We start from the raw sequence: 15,242 nt of genomic DNA on the forward strand, positions 1-15,242 counted from the left end.
ATACCGATTCACGTACATAACCAGAAGTACTTGAGGTTCTGTATCAGGAGAAACTCTTTCAATAGGGTAGCTGTGGGATTCCAGCAGCAACTGGAAAGATGCACTTTGGCTGTTAGAGCAGACAATACGGTTGCATTGGGGTATCTGAACAATCAGGTGGGTACCAGTTTGGATGTCAAGAGGGCTATTTTGATATATGTTGACAGGCCAAAACCTTTAGCAGGTCAGATTCATTGTGTGTCTCTTTTGGGAATTCCAACAAAAGGGGACAAGGTGTCATTGTCATTCATCAGTTGTAGGATTAAACAAGTGATCTCTTTGGCGTGCTCTTTGTTGGGGACTCCTCCTCCGGGTGGAGTGCAAGGTCATTCTACATGAGTGATCTTGGCTACTTGGGCACACTTGAATAGAGTTTAGATTGCTGAAAATTGTCGGGCTGCACCAAACAGCTTTGTACAGCATTACAGATTACAGAATGTGTTACATGACAGCACTCATTTGGGGTGGAAGTGCTGCATTCAGTGTCACCCTAATGGGAAAATAAATTTTTTAATAAATCACTGTTGGGTGTTGCAGTCAATAGTGGTCTGTATGTATTTATGCTTTGTGTGTTTTACGTTCAGAGAGATGCTTTGGTATTCATCACTACTGATGAATGGGACGAGGGAGGACTGGTGGTAATGTCTAAATAATCACCGTAATCTTAATTACTTCTGGTTCTGTTGTCCTCATCCCATTCATCACACACCTCCCTCACTCCTTCCCGGGCGGGTGGTTTTCATTTGTAGGGAGGCTTGGTAGTTCAGGAGGAATGCTGGGCTTTGTCACATAAATAAGAAAAAGCATACGAAATGTCATTCCTTTATTTATGTAAAACGAAATTGATCTGATCAGATATGAAGGATGTTTTGGACTATAAAGAAGAACAAACAGGAAGTGCTAACTATAGTTTAATATATTACTCATCTGTAGTTATGGTGGGCTACCTCCTTAACACGTAACATTCAACTTTGTCCTGTATGGTTTTATTTTTGGTTCACCATTTTGATTTATGTAACACAGACATTAACTTTTTAGACTGAAGTTGTGTTGTCCAACTAAAGAAGAAAAAAATGCTATAAAGAAATAATATTCATCAACACGATTATTTCTCTTTTGCAGTATACAGATCTCTGTAAACAATGACAAATTCCATTATCACTGAACAACTCCATGGTTCTTCTTCTTTCATTATCTGCTTCATGCTCGGAATGATAAAAGCAGGGACCGCAAAAGAGCCACATCTTCAGCTCACCATCAGTGCACTGAAAGAGGAATTACAGCAGGTGACTTAAGAACACACACAGAGTGTGGAAATGGATTTCACTTTCTAGGTAACTGATTTGGAGCAGGTCATAGGCGTATTGCCAAATGATGTAATCCTAATGGCATGAGTGGGATCTATGTACTCCCCAATCTACCAGTAATCCCTCCAAGATATGCCAGCAGAATTCTCCTCCTTCCCAGTTGTGTAGTGCCTACTTTTGTCTTGGTTCCTGTACACATTTCGGGTCCAGGAGGTGGCACTTTCAGGCTAAAGGGAGACTTGCATAGTGCCAGGGTCAAACCGCACAAGCTCTGCGTCTTCCCTGGGGGCCAGATGGATTAATGTGGTACATGTGTACAATGTAATTATCTATGGTGTCTACAATACACTATATGTGCAAGAAGAAGTTTGTGGGAGTGTTTGTATCTGTGGATTAAACAAGTTAGCTTGCCAGGTTATTCTGCTCCACAATGTTTCTGTATAATAGCTTCCTATTTGTGTGGAATTTCTGGCCCATTTCTCCTCAGAACCATTTTCAACTGCTCTGCAAATGATGTGACCATGGAGTGTGGCTCAGCCCTTTTGGATATTCCTTTATATGAACTGTTACCTTCTTTGGCAGGAGCTTGGCCTTTGGTACCCGTCTCTGGATCATCCTTTAATGACTATCTATATCTATTTCCTCTCATGAATTCTAAACATTAAACGTTCTCTCGATTCTATCTTAGCTGTTGAACCAGGATTGTTGCAACCTTTACTTCAATAATAACTAAGTACGTTGGTTTTGTGGTTTCATTTCAAATGTCTTACAATGATTTCTTGTCTGCCCCCCGAGGACCATATTGTTGATCCATCTGGGGCGGGTGAAGAGGTCTACAGAAGGCCTATGGGGTCTCATTTCATCCTTGAAGTTATTATTACTACACTCATTTGTAAGGCACACAAACCATTCCCAAGGGGGATCTCTCAGCGCCCGAAAGGAGGTCAGGTGGAACAAACTTGCTTAGAATAACCATGTCTTAAGCATTTTCTTAAATTGTGGAGGGTTGGGGCAGGTTGGTACTAAACACTGATTCCCTCGTAGATGAAGATGGATTTCACGCTCTAGATTATTCTATTGCAGTATCGTCATAGTACTTGTAAAAGATTGGAGGTTTGTGCTAGTTTAAGGACCCAGGGTAGAAGATCTGAGAACCATGAGTTTAGAAATGTTTGTGAGCTTCTGAATATAGCAATCTCCTCGGGTGGAATTGAATTATTCCTGAACGTTGAGTCCAATAGTATTTAGAATTGGTTCTTAGTAAGTGGTTTAAGGTTTGAGCCAGTGAGTCTGTTCAGTTCTTCAAGGATCAGCTTCTCCTTGTGGTACATCTAGTATTGAGAAAAGGAAATAAGTATAGTGTTAATCCCTCAAACAAGGGAGGTTATAGTTTCAAATTAATCTTCAAATATAGTAAATTATCAAGAAGCACACCAGAGAAGGATTAATTATTAATTCATTACAGCAACATAACATTGTAGATGTGTCCAAAGAAAATTTGGCTGACCTAAGAATTGGCAATCCTGGTTTAGGGAGGATCACCATTCGATCCTTCTGCAGAGCTTAAAATGCACAACGTTCAACATGCTGTTAACTAAAAAGGCAAAACCTATCACACATGCTTCCTTTAATAAGAGAGGCATCTTTCAATATTGTGTAACCAATCTCCATCATAAAATCCCAGTTCTACCCTTTTCATGTTACCAAGATAAAATATCTGCATGGGATAAGTCCATACATTTTAAAATTTAGCATGCACCCAGTGTGGATGTCCTGGTGGTATCTAAGACAAGTGGGAGGAGCCCACCTGATGGCTAATAAGGCCATCAGTTTTCTTCAGGCCCGCAGACCACTTATGAGAGAAGGATGGGCAGCCTTGCAGTCAGTAACGAAAAAAACACCAGGGAAGCTCCAAAAAGCGGACGTGAAAATTAAGCCTCAGATGTGTTTTACTTGCTCCAACACTAATATCTGTCACCAACCCATTACACTCTGAGGAAAACCCCTTAAACACCCAGCCAAACTAAAGCAAGCCATTCTAAAACAGTTGACCATTCCACTGTTTAAGTCTAGTGAAAATGCACAAAGGTGGTTATGGGAAAGGGCGATTGAACAAATTGATATCACTCTACCTGATTCAGCTCTGCTTCTGAGCTGTGAGTGTATCCAAGTAAGTGGCAGAGTCCATGGGCTGCAACTACCTGCCACAATAACACAGGAAGAGGTATAGGTTAGCAGATTGAAGACACTTTATTTACATCTAGGAGATAGGACATAATGCTTCAAAAATAGAGTTTTTCCAAAAAGGTGAGGGCCAATGTGGAGAAACAGTTTCCATTTATTATTAATACGATGTCTTGTCATGAACATGGTTCCAGAAAAGGTACAGGTGTCCTAAAATTTCAAGTATTGAAGAAAATGTCAGAAGCCTCAAAAGTGGATGCGTCTACTAGTTCAGAGATTCCTCCTGAGAATTCCTCTTTTAGCACATACCAGCTCAGTCTTATTTCTTTTGGTACTTTGAAAAGATGGATAGCCTTTGCCACCAAAGAACCTTTGCATGTTTCCTTCGAAATGTAACATCTTTAAGGAAACTAAATATTTTACATTACTACTCTTTCTTGGCTCGTTTCATCTATCCTTTTCAGCATGCCATTTAAACGTCTACTAAAATGTAAATTTCTCTGACTTAGACTTTTATTGATTTGATTTAAAATGTCCAGTGACTACTCAATGTATTCAAAAAGTCAACGTAGTTCTTCTCTATCTGCTAGCAATTTACAGGCTAATTTTTACTGTTGGCAGTAATGTGTAGGAGACAGCTGAATCCGAAGTTCTTAAATCTATTAAAGAGAAAGGTACGTTTTAAGATTGCCAAGTATGATTTTGCTAGACTGAGTTCAGTGGTTTAAACCTTTTATAATGGCACTTAGATAACTTAAACTAAGGTCCCTCCAGGTTCCTTTGAGTGTGCAATAGGACGCATCTGGATTTGATTACTGGTTACTTGAAAGCTTCTACCCCAATCACAGTGTTAGTGCGTCTCAGTCACAAATGTAATAAAATGCAGGGTTCTGCTCAGTAAAGGATTATCAACTAGGTCAGCCCATCCTATTGAATTAATCCAGGAGAAATCGATGTGCATACCGAGTCGGATTCTTTTTTTTAACAACAAAAGAGAAAACTGTGCCACCTCTGCAAGTGTTTAAATGTTGTGATCTTTCACTAATCAACCACAGGGCAATGAGCATATGAAATCTGTTAATTATTCAATGAAACAAACAAGCACAACCAGCTCTATGCTGCTTTCCTCAATACCCTTAAGACCACTAACCCTCTATGTTAGTACCACTGCTTTCCATGATGACTTGCGCACAACAGTGAGGTAACCACCTCAAGCGTCTCTGTGGCATAAGTAACAGTGCATTGACCTCTAACACATATTCAGTTGGCTTTAATGACAAACCCCTGCACACTCATAATGTAGTCCTGGACGGCAACAGCAATGGGGCCTAGTGGACTCCTAGAGACACCAACACCCAATGGATCAGGATTATTCCAATTTCTCTAGTATCCATGAACTACATGTTCGCCTAGACTTATTTCTCTCCACTTCTGATATCCATAGTTTAATTACTGAAATAAAACACCTGTCCCACACTATCTAGGACCATAACCCGGTACTTCTCCACTTGAAGTGGGCACGCCCCAGACCCTCCATCCCTACATGGAAACTCAAGCATGAATCCTTAGAGGACGAGGCCCTCCGTGAGACGATTAGGCCCAGAATTACTCATTACTGGGCTGAACATGCTGGTGCTGCGGCCAACTCCCAACTTGAATGGGATGCGTTTAAGGTTGTGCTGAGGGGCCATTGCATTGCTGCGTCCAAAGGGATCCAACAATCTCTCCTAAAAGATATAGAGAAAGCTGAGACCAGCCTGCGTGGGATTGAAACAAACCAGGTGACCGGAAGCTCCCGAGCTGCAGCACAAACTGGTGGCAGCAAGGGAGGAGGTGGCCTCATAAGAAGAGAGGCTCCATTGTTTCAATGATCAGATGTACATTGCCAGGACCCACGCCAAGCAGGATAAATCAGGTGCCCTACTGGCGTGGCTGGCCAACCCCAACAAGTGTGGCTCCCCTGTCCTGAAATTGGAGGATGAGGAGGGCTCCAGAGTATACGCCCCAGAGAAGATTAACAATGTATTTGCAGGATATTATTCGCCCCTTTACACGAGCCCCATTGCCTAGAAGTGCGCGCTTAGCTGACCGGCCTCCAGATCCCGCATATAACTGAGGAGGAGGAGGCATATGCCCTGGGGGTGGGGGGGGGGGAAGACATGACCTCCCACAAGGTGCTCGGTACTATTACACAGATGGCACGGAACAAAACACCGGGTACAAATGGGTTCCCGACAGGGATTTACTCCACATATTCTACAGAGCTGGTCCCTCACTTGATTAAGCTCTACGGGGCGGCTCGCGATAGCGGCTGCCTACCAGATACAAGCAGAGAGGCCATCATAGTCCCTGTACTTAAACCAAATAAACTAGCCCATGACAAAATGGCATACCGCCCGCTGTCAATGTTAAATATAGATTCTAAAATCCTAAGCCGATGACTAGCTACTCGGCTCTTGCAATTTATGACCACTCTAGTACATAAAGACCAGGCTGGATACGTTCCTTCCCGCAATACGGCATGGAATATACGACACCTCTTATCTGTCCTAGAAGCAAACAGGGAAGCTCCAGAAACAGCGGCGATCCTGGCGGTGAACATAGAAAAAGCCCTCGATAGTGTGGAATGGCCCTACTTGTATGAACTTATGACGCGCATGGGGCTGGGTGTGGGTTTTATTCAATGGACCAAACTCCTATACACTAGGCCCACAGCTCGAGTGTGAATTGGGAGACTTATATCACAAAGGTGGGCGGTAGAGCATGGCACCACACAGAGTTGCCCGCTCTCCCCTCTTCTTTTCACCTTGACTGACGGAGGAACTTATAAAGCGCACTTACGCAGAGGCGTCTTGGCGCTGGGTGAATATGATGCAGACAACAGCAGATCATATGACCTTGTGAAGAGCCAGGTCTTTATTATTTTCCTAAAAACTGACCTGTTGGATTCTAACCTGATTGTCACAGGGAGGGAGTTCCATAAGCTGGATGCTTGGTAAGAAAACCCAGTCCCTCCCCATCTAACTCTTTTTGTTCTAGGGACACAAACCAATCCTGTATTGGCAGACCTGAGAGAGAGTTGTGGCTGGTATACGGTAAACAAGGTTTGAATGTCAGCAGCCCCTCCTCCATATATAGCCTTGTGTAATAGGCACAGGGCTTTAAAATTCACTCTCTGACGGACTGGGAGCCAATGTAGCTCCTTAATCACTGCTGACGTCGGGTGATACTTGGGTAAGCCAAGTAGAAACCGAGCCGCTGCATTTTGAAGCGATTGAAGTTTTTTTATCTGTCCCTTGCCAGCTTCTAGGTATAGGGCATTACAATAATCGATTCTGGACAGAGCCAGAGCGCCGACCACTGTTTTCCGAAGTGACAGAGGAATAAAGGGCAGATTTTTCCACAGGATTTTTAATGTGAAAAAACATGAAGAGGAAACTTGATTTATTTGTGAGGCAAGTTTGAGGTCCTTGTCAAGCACAAATCCCAGGTTCCTGGCCTTGGGCACAGGGACTGGACAAATGCCTGCCTCAGGAGGCCACCAGGCTTGGCTCCATACAGAAGGTAGTTGCCCAAACTCTAGGACCTCGGGTTTTTCAGTATTTATCTTTAAAAAGTTCAAATTCATCACCGCCATTACATCTGTGAGGCAATTACGGAACCTCTTGGCTGTTAACACCACACTTTGTGTCACAGAGACCACTAGTTGGGTGTCGTCAGCATACAAAACCAACATTATGCCATGCTCTTTGATTACCCGAGCCAGGGGGCTGACATATAGATTAAATAATGTCGGAGACAAGGCCGAACCCTGTGGGACTCCACATGGGAGATGGAAAATTCCCGATTGCAGGCCAATCCAGTGGATCAGTTGTTCTTGTGATGTTAAAAATGATGTAAGTAGAGTCAGAGCCACATCTTCAATACCCACATCCCTCAGTCGACACAGCAATACTGCATGATTTACAGTATCAAAGGCTGCAGTCAGATCACTTCACGGATCTCTTCTGTGGCCATGATTAGAGCTGACTCGGTGGAATGCCGAGAGCGGAAGCCATGTTGTGTGGAGTCAAGCATGTTACTATTATCTAGATATTCTGTCAGTTTTAAATTCATGGCTTAAATTCATGGCTTTCTCCAAGATTTTTGATGGTAGTGGGAGGCAGGAGATTGGGCGATAATGTTTTGTCTCTGAGGGGTCTAAGGAGGCCTTTTTTATAATGGGCCTAATGCATGCCTTTTTCCACAAGGAAGGAAATTCCCCAGAAATGATGATGGCATTTAATAAAGGGGTCAAGGAAGAACTTACTTCTTCCGATACCAGGTGTAATATGTGAGGGGGACAAGGGTCCAGAGGTGAGCCCGATTTAGTTTGTAGCAACAGGTTGTCAACTTTATCCTCCAGCGTGGAAAACCGTGACAACCTTTGCAGAGATGTCCGGTGATCCCAAGAATCTGTACTGTTCATTTTTAGGACACATGCAGCGGTTAGCCCATCATATACCATTTGAACTTTATTCTGAAAGAACACAGCCATTTGTTCCACCAAATTTTGGTCCGGCAGAAATACTCTGTCGCCCGGACATTTTGATAGCGCTGTCACTGTTTTAAACAGCTCCTTAAGGAATTTTTCACCTGCAGAATTTTTGCAGTAAAATAAACAGCTTTGGCAAGTTTTATGGCTGCCTTATAGTCTTCTAAGGCGCAGTTATAGTCTTTTTTATGATCAGCACTATAACCTGATTTCCAGATGCGCTCCCTGCGTCTACAGGTTATTTTAAGTTGCCGGAGCTCAGTCGTATACCAAGGTGAGCTAACACGTTTATTATGGAGTTGTTTAGTGGTTTCTGGGGCGAACAGGTTTACTGCTGAACTAAGCCAGCTTTCAAAATTACTGGCTGAGGTATTAGGGTCAGAAGTCACCTCTGGGGGGTTCTTCTCCAATGCGGTTACCAGATCACTCTTTTGGATAGATTTACAAGGATGAGATTTGAATATGCCTGACCTTTCCCTACGCCCCCTAGTAATTGGAGGTAGCTTAATGCTAAAATGTACTGCAGAGTGATCCAACCATGATAGGTGTTGCACGCTAAGTCTCTTGAGATGTTCATTGTTGGTAAAAATGCCATCCAACGTATGGGCTGCTACGTATGCCGGCTCTGCTACTAGTTGCCTCAAACCAAAGCTTGCAAGATTTTTCAACAAATTAGATGTATCAAGGTTATTATTAGCCTCCAAATGGAAATTAAAATCCCCCAAAACAGTAAATTTTGGAGTGTCCAAACAAGACTCCAGAAATGTCTGGAGCGAACTGGAGAAAGGCGGTCTCGCCCCAGGTGGCCGATAGATTAGTAGCCCCTGAAAAAATTCCAAACTATTATTTCTAATGCTTAAAGACAGTGCCTCGGCCTGTAGCGAGGATTGTGGCAGAATCCGAACTGAGAAGCAGGATCAATATATAATAGCTATCCCTCCTCCTTTTGTTTCTGCCCTATCCACGTGTGCAACTAGGTAACCTGATGGAACTGCTGCATTCCAATCAGGTTCCGATGTCTCATTGGTCCAGGTTTCCATAAGAAACACAAGATCCGGATTTGAATCAGACATTCCACCTCATATTTGTTTTTACTTATTGATCTTGCATTTAATAGGATGCCACTGATTGACTCGCCGCTGAGGCATGGACTATTACTGTGTTGGTCCAGGGTATATCCAAGACAGTATCCTGCCCTTGTGATCCCCTACTAAAATGAGTATTGTTGTCCATGTTCCTAGTGGGCCTCTCTCCATTCCCTTTTCCTCTGTACAGACAACTTTTAGCCGGTTGTACCCTCTTAGATTATAAGTATCTCTGTCTATCAATAGGGTGGGATTAAAACACTCACCCGTGTTTAGGGCAACCAGCTCGTTCCGGGGATACATTTTAACAAAAGGTGTAGGGGTTCTGGCACTGGTCGCGCTCCGATGGGCGCAGACGGGCTTGCCTTTGGTGCGCAGCCAGCGCCAGCTGCGCGCCCGAGCGTCCAACTTGTTTATATTGAAGCACCCGGTAGCGGAAGCGAGGGTGGAGCCACGACCCACTGCAGCCAGCAATAAGCAAAATGCGGCAGGACCGGGCACGGCATGAAGAGGAGCCATGAATACGAGTAAGCCTCGTTAAAATGCTAATAGATGCTGGGGAGATGCAATCAAATCCAATTCAAAGCTGTGCAAAGTACGCAAATTATTTGTTTTAAAATTAGCAGCCTGGCAAGCCTACGCGCTGCCTACTCATACCACGCGGCCGGGCGACCAGCTTGTTTGCAGAGCCGATGTGCTACGTCCACTAGAGGCGCTTCGACTCCAGTGGAAAAAAGACTTAGATACTCCAATCCCTAAGAAGGACTGGGATGTTGATCTGGTGATTCACAGTGAGCGATAGGTCCAGTATGATGCTGAGGTTACGTGCATGGTCTGTCGGGGTAGGTGGGCTTCCGAGGTCGGGTGGCCACCAAGGTGTCGTTCCATGCAGAGGGGGTGGAGCCGAGGACGAGGACTTCTGTTTACACTGAGTTGAGTTTCAGACAGCTGTTCTAATTCCAGGTTGCTACGGCTTTCATCCCTTCTTGAATGTTGTGCCCGGTGATGTCGGGTACCTTGGTGAGGGACAGGATGAGCTGGGTGTCATTGGTGTAGGAGACAATGATGAGCCTGTGGTTTCTGACGATGGTTGCGAGGGGGGCCATGTAGATGCTGAAGAGGGAGAGGGTGAAAGAGGATCCTTGGGGTACCCCGCATCTGATGTCTGTTGGCTTTGAGAGGAAGGACAGATGTCTTATTCTATGTGTTCCGCCTGTAACAAATGAGCATAACTAGTCTAGGGCCTTTCCTTGGATGCCTGCACCGTAGAGTCTGGTGGCAAGTGTGCGGTGGGAAATGGTGTTAAAGGCTGCTGATAGGTCCAGGAGGATGAGGGCTGCTGTTTGGCCTTGGTTGAGGAGGACGCTGATGTCGTCTGTGGCGGTCTCTGGAGGGCGGTCTCAGTGCTGTGGTTACTGGGGAATCCAGATTGAGAGGTGTATAGGATGTTGTTGACTTCGATGAAGTGTGCCAGCCGGGTGTTGACAGCCTTTCTGATGATGAAACTGCTTGGTGGGTGGTTCTATGGGGTATTGGCGATCCTGGGAAATAAGCATGTAAGTATACTCTAGTACTGAGTGAGGATTGTGGTGCATAAGGGTAGGGAGAGCCACCCTCCTCCCCCAACGTGTGGATATCATTGGTAAAACAGAGAAACAGTCCCCTGCACACGCTAACAGTTTATAAATGATATCAGTAACAGTGTGACAGAAGCTTGAGTCTTTGCTAGAACATGTGCTTTAGTTTATTCACAACAGCCTTAGTCAACACGTGTTTTGTCATGCTTATTATTGTGCACAGCGACTTCTTCAGGGCTAAGAAACAAACACTAGTACGGAATAGGGAATGAAAGGTATGCAACAATAGCATCCAATGTCACTTTCTTATTCTGACAGACTAACTTTGAAGGATCGGCTCATGTTGCCTACTCGAGCCTGTGGAAACCCATGCTGTTTAAATGTGTCATGCTTGCCGCTTTGGCATCTGTCGTAGTTGGAGGTGGAATAGAGGGAATGTTTGGCATAATCATATTTTTAACATTGCCAAACTCAAAAAATGTAGTCTGTTGTACTGTTTTGTTTAAAAAGGTAATTTGCCATGGGATCAGACATGCTTAAATAAAGCGTCAGTGCCCTGGTCTTGCCAATAGTGTGTTCCCCCAACAGGCTTGAGCTCAATATTATCATTACGACACTCATAATCCTGCAGTGATAGTTGTTCATCAGAATAAATTAACTTAGTTTGACTGAGCGTGTTTTTCCTACGCTGGGGAAGGCATAAGCTGATAAAAATATGAAACACAATCTGTACTAACATGACTGGAAAAATAAGAAAACCTTTTCAAATAAGTATCCAAACAACCCACAGGTGGTGTCGAACAGTGTTTCCACTATGTATAATTAAAAACAGCATGTGGGGTATTAGCTCTGTGTAAAAACTGATGGGAGTAATGTTGATAACAAAACATTTTACAATAATTTGCAGAATTCAAATATAAATATTCATTTTCAAATACTGTGTATGATTCTAATTCAGACAGCATATTAGTAACAGTCACAACATCCCATTCATCTGAAATGAAACCCGGGGTAATGATGTCATCCACAGCAACGTTAACTACATACAGAATCTGCAATGTTTCTGTTGGACCAAAAATATCATAGGGAACTTGATCCCATACAATACCATCATGGACAGGAAATGCAGTAATGGTCATGGTCATAATCAACTTCATTCGATTGTCTTAAAAGAAACCAAAAAATTGTATCATACAAAATAAGTTAGACATTTCATAAGGATAAAACAGAGGATAAATAAATGTTCAAAAAAGTGGACTGTGAAACGTTGTTACTACGCAATCATATTTTTTCTTAACTGCATCACAGTGTAGTGTTCAAAAGAGACAAGCCTCTCCGGACCTTATGCAAAAACAAATGTGGAGTATGTACATCATCTAACAGTTCTAGAACAATACAATTAGGGAGAGAGTGTCCATTTAACAGGAGAAAGAAGACTGTATCATATCCAATCCAAAGGATGAGAAGAAATAGTGAAAGAAAACAATAGGACCAAGGAGGTCCTATGTCTGTGACAGCTAAAGGGATACGCACACCACACAAGGTATGTGAAGAGTCTGAAGACAAATCATCATTGTTGATGAAATAACTGGAGGTAGTCTGAGTAAAACCAGGGTCCTCTTCACGCGAAGTTTAGAAACACACCTTGTGTTCTCATAATCAATGTGAATGATCGAAAGCTCAACATCTGGAGACCCCAGCCAAGCGGTAGCACAATCAGGACTACCTATTGCATGTAGAGGGTATTTCCTGCAGGGTACGAAGAGGTAACAATGAACTACCCAGATACCCTCATTGCTACTTCAGAGAACTGACCAGATGGTGTAACTAGATTAAATCAATCAAAACTTGATGTTTTTGTTTACAATCAGCAATTGGTGGCAAAATCACAGTTTGGGTACCTTCAATGGCAAGGATAGGCACCGGTGCGTAAAAGGCAGGCCAAACTATTTATCTGCAATTTTCTCTTGGACTAGATCTGCAACTTTAGGAATCCAGCCAGAAACCATTAGCTGCACTTTAACTTTGTCAGTGGAAGACTGTTGAGAATTTAAATTTGAGTGTTAATCTTAGAAGTCTTGTAATACCTGTAAGACAGTGAAATGTTAATTGTTATCAAAGGGCACACTCTCTTCCACTGCGCCAGTTATCAAGATCGAGTACAAACATTGGAATCCCAAAAATTCATACTGAGAATGACCACCCAACATTCGTTCAGGCGGATTATTTTAAGCTCTCTGTACACTATACAGGTGATGAATTCAACTATGACTTGAACCTAATACTGTAGCTGTAAAGGACTGCATTGAGACACAGTTCTTCTGTTCCACTATTGAATTTACCTCAGGATGATAGGGGGCGGATTAATATACAACAAGGCCTGAATGCAGTAATAGGAATCGCACTCATAAGTGTGGGGAATTCTGAATCCGTATTCTACAAAACCAGAACCAAAGCTTTCAATTCAGCAAGCTGAGCTGTACAGTCGCCAAGTGTTTTTTGTATATGTCCTTTGTGCCTGAAAAACTCCATTCTTCATGACACCCTTCACTGCAGCACACACAGCTGAGTACTTGTACAGTATAGATTATGAAGGCATACACTAGACATGGTTTATTCCTGTTCATACTGGAGATATACCAGTGTTCTCAAATTAGGGCTGAAAATATAGTCTACATCAGTAGTTGTCAAGGAAAAGGTGCACTGGGTCCATCTTGCATGTAAGGCTTTAGCATTTGGAACGCTGGCCTTGGTGACAGCTGCTAGGGCCGGAACAGAATACACCACAATTATATGTCTCTCCTGTACCAATGGACATTCCTTCAGTACAGTTATCTGAACTGCAGTCAAAATGTTTTAAGTGGAAGCAAAGTGCATTTCACATTGGAATAAAAAATTGATTTATATGCAATAGGCACTGTTTCTCATTCATTACATAAAACATATGTATAACCACTAGAACGCGCAATTATGCAGATAACCAAATTATTAGAGTTAACACATGTATGTAAATGTTTAGATTAAAGCATTTCTGCCTGGAAATTCTAGAGAATACAAGTATGTTCAAATGTCCAATCTTTATCAGAAAATGCAGGACTAATTACATTTTACAACAGTCTAACCTGTTGTGCATAATCTGGTATATATGTTTGTCACGGAGCCGGGCTTCCTGACCTGGACGAGCTCCCTGACGCTGTCGGACGGGGTGTGTCTGCTAACGTCTCTTCCTTTCCACCCCGTCCGCAGGATCCCTCTGACGTCTCATGGGCTTCCCCGGCCCTGCCTCCAGCTCGTCAGCTTCAGTATCCAGCCTCCATGACGCTGGGGGCGTTCCCGCCGACTACATCTGCACCCGACCAATCCGGCGCCTGGACGTCATCCTCCGATGGCCAATCAGGGGAACTGGGGCCGTTTAAGGAAACCCCGTTTCTCTACTGCAGCGCGGATCCTTCGGAAACGGAGCGAGTAGACGAGGAAGACGCCGCCAAGGAAGAAGAAGGAGGAACCGTCGTCGAACCGCTGTTGAGCCCCCTGGAGCCGAGAGTCGACAAGCCAGGAGGCCAACGTTTCCATGAGCCGCCCCGCCACACTTCCAAGGGAGAAGTGTGGCTACACAAGGTACGAGGGCGTTTTCAAGGGTTGTTTTCCTCACGGGGTGGGACCGGGTAGCCTGAGGGTGGACACTCTTGCCGTACCCTGTCATCCTGCGCAAATAGACAGCTACAGATGGTGGTAGAACCCTGGTGTTCCCTCACTACCCTAACCCCCTCTCATTCTTTGTATATATCGGATCTCGGCCCTAACGTGGCTCTTTTCTGTTTTGTTTTCTCTTTCGAGTAACCATCCCTGGAGCAAGCCGGCCTTCTCTCTCCTCGAGGCACAGACTGGAAGTGATGACCTCGACAGTTCGCCGCTAAAGGGACTCACGAACTATGTTCATTGTACTTTACCCTTGTTTTGCTTTAAACCCAACCGGTGGTAGAGAAACTCTGAATAAAAACCCGGTTAAAGACACCTCTATATTTGTGACGGCTCTCCTTCCCCCGACCCCCATTCCCACAATGTTCAACCAAAATTCAGAAATCCTAAAACCGACTGAAGCATTTTTAAGGTAATTAGTGATTGCAATAGAGTACATTTCTCAAAGAAATGTGGTGCCAAACTTTTGCCTCATTCGATAACTTATATCCTAAAACAGGACACTGAGAAAGGCAATTTAAGATTTTAGAAAATTAAATTTATAGCTATATTTAACAAATCTCGGAATAATTAGATCCACTCTGGCTAAATGCATGTTTAAATCATCGTCCGTGATGTAAATGTCATCAACCTAAGCCAATGCTTTAGAGTCAATTTCTTGTAAGATGGACATCACTTGGGCAGCAAACAGACCTGGACTGTTCTCCTTTCAGCCCTATGGGACTCAACAGAATCGTTGTTGTGCTCCCAACGTGGAGAGAGGGGCCACATTCCGCTTTTCTGAGGCTACATTGAGGCAGAAAAAAAACATTGGAAA

General features: G+C 43.6%; 1 protein-coding gene across 2 annotated transcripts in view; it reads right to left on the reverse strand.

Moving 5' to 3' along the window:
- Positions 1-849: 849 nt before the first annotated feature.
- Positions 850-15,242, reverse strand: part of YBEY (ybeY metalloendoribonuclease) — a 98,836-nt gene continuing 84,443 nt past the window's right edge. Inside the window, exons 5-6 of one of the 2 annotated variants that reach the window (XM_078681437.1) lie at positions 3,479-3,547; positions 850-2,677 (exon numbers count right to left, since the gene is read on the reverse strand). In XM_078681437.1, the coding sequence (XP_078537563.1) occupies positions 2,591-2,677; positions 3,479-3,547 (156 nt within the window). In that variant the 3' untranslated portion in view covers positions 850-2,590. The remainder of the gene's footprint in view (positions 2,678-3,478; positions 3,548-15,242) is intronic. The other variant, XM_078681439.1, reaches the window with a different exon arrangement.

This window comes from Lissotriton helveticus, chromosome 3_1, assembly GCF_964261635.1.
Source record: "Lissotriton helveticus chromosome 3_1, aLisHel1.1, whole genome shotgun sequence".
NCBI classification, from domain to species: Eukaryota; Metazoa; Chordata; class Amphibia; order Caudata; family Salamandridae; genus Lissotriton; species Lissotriton helveticus.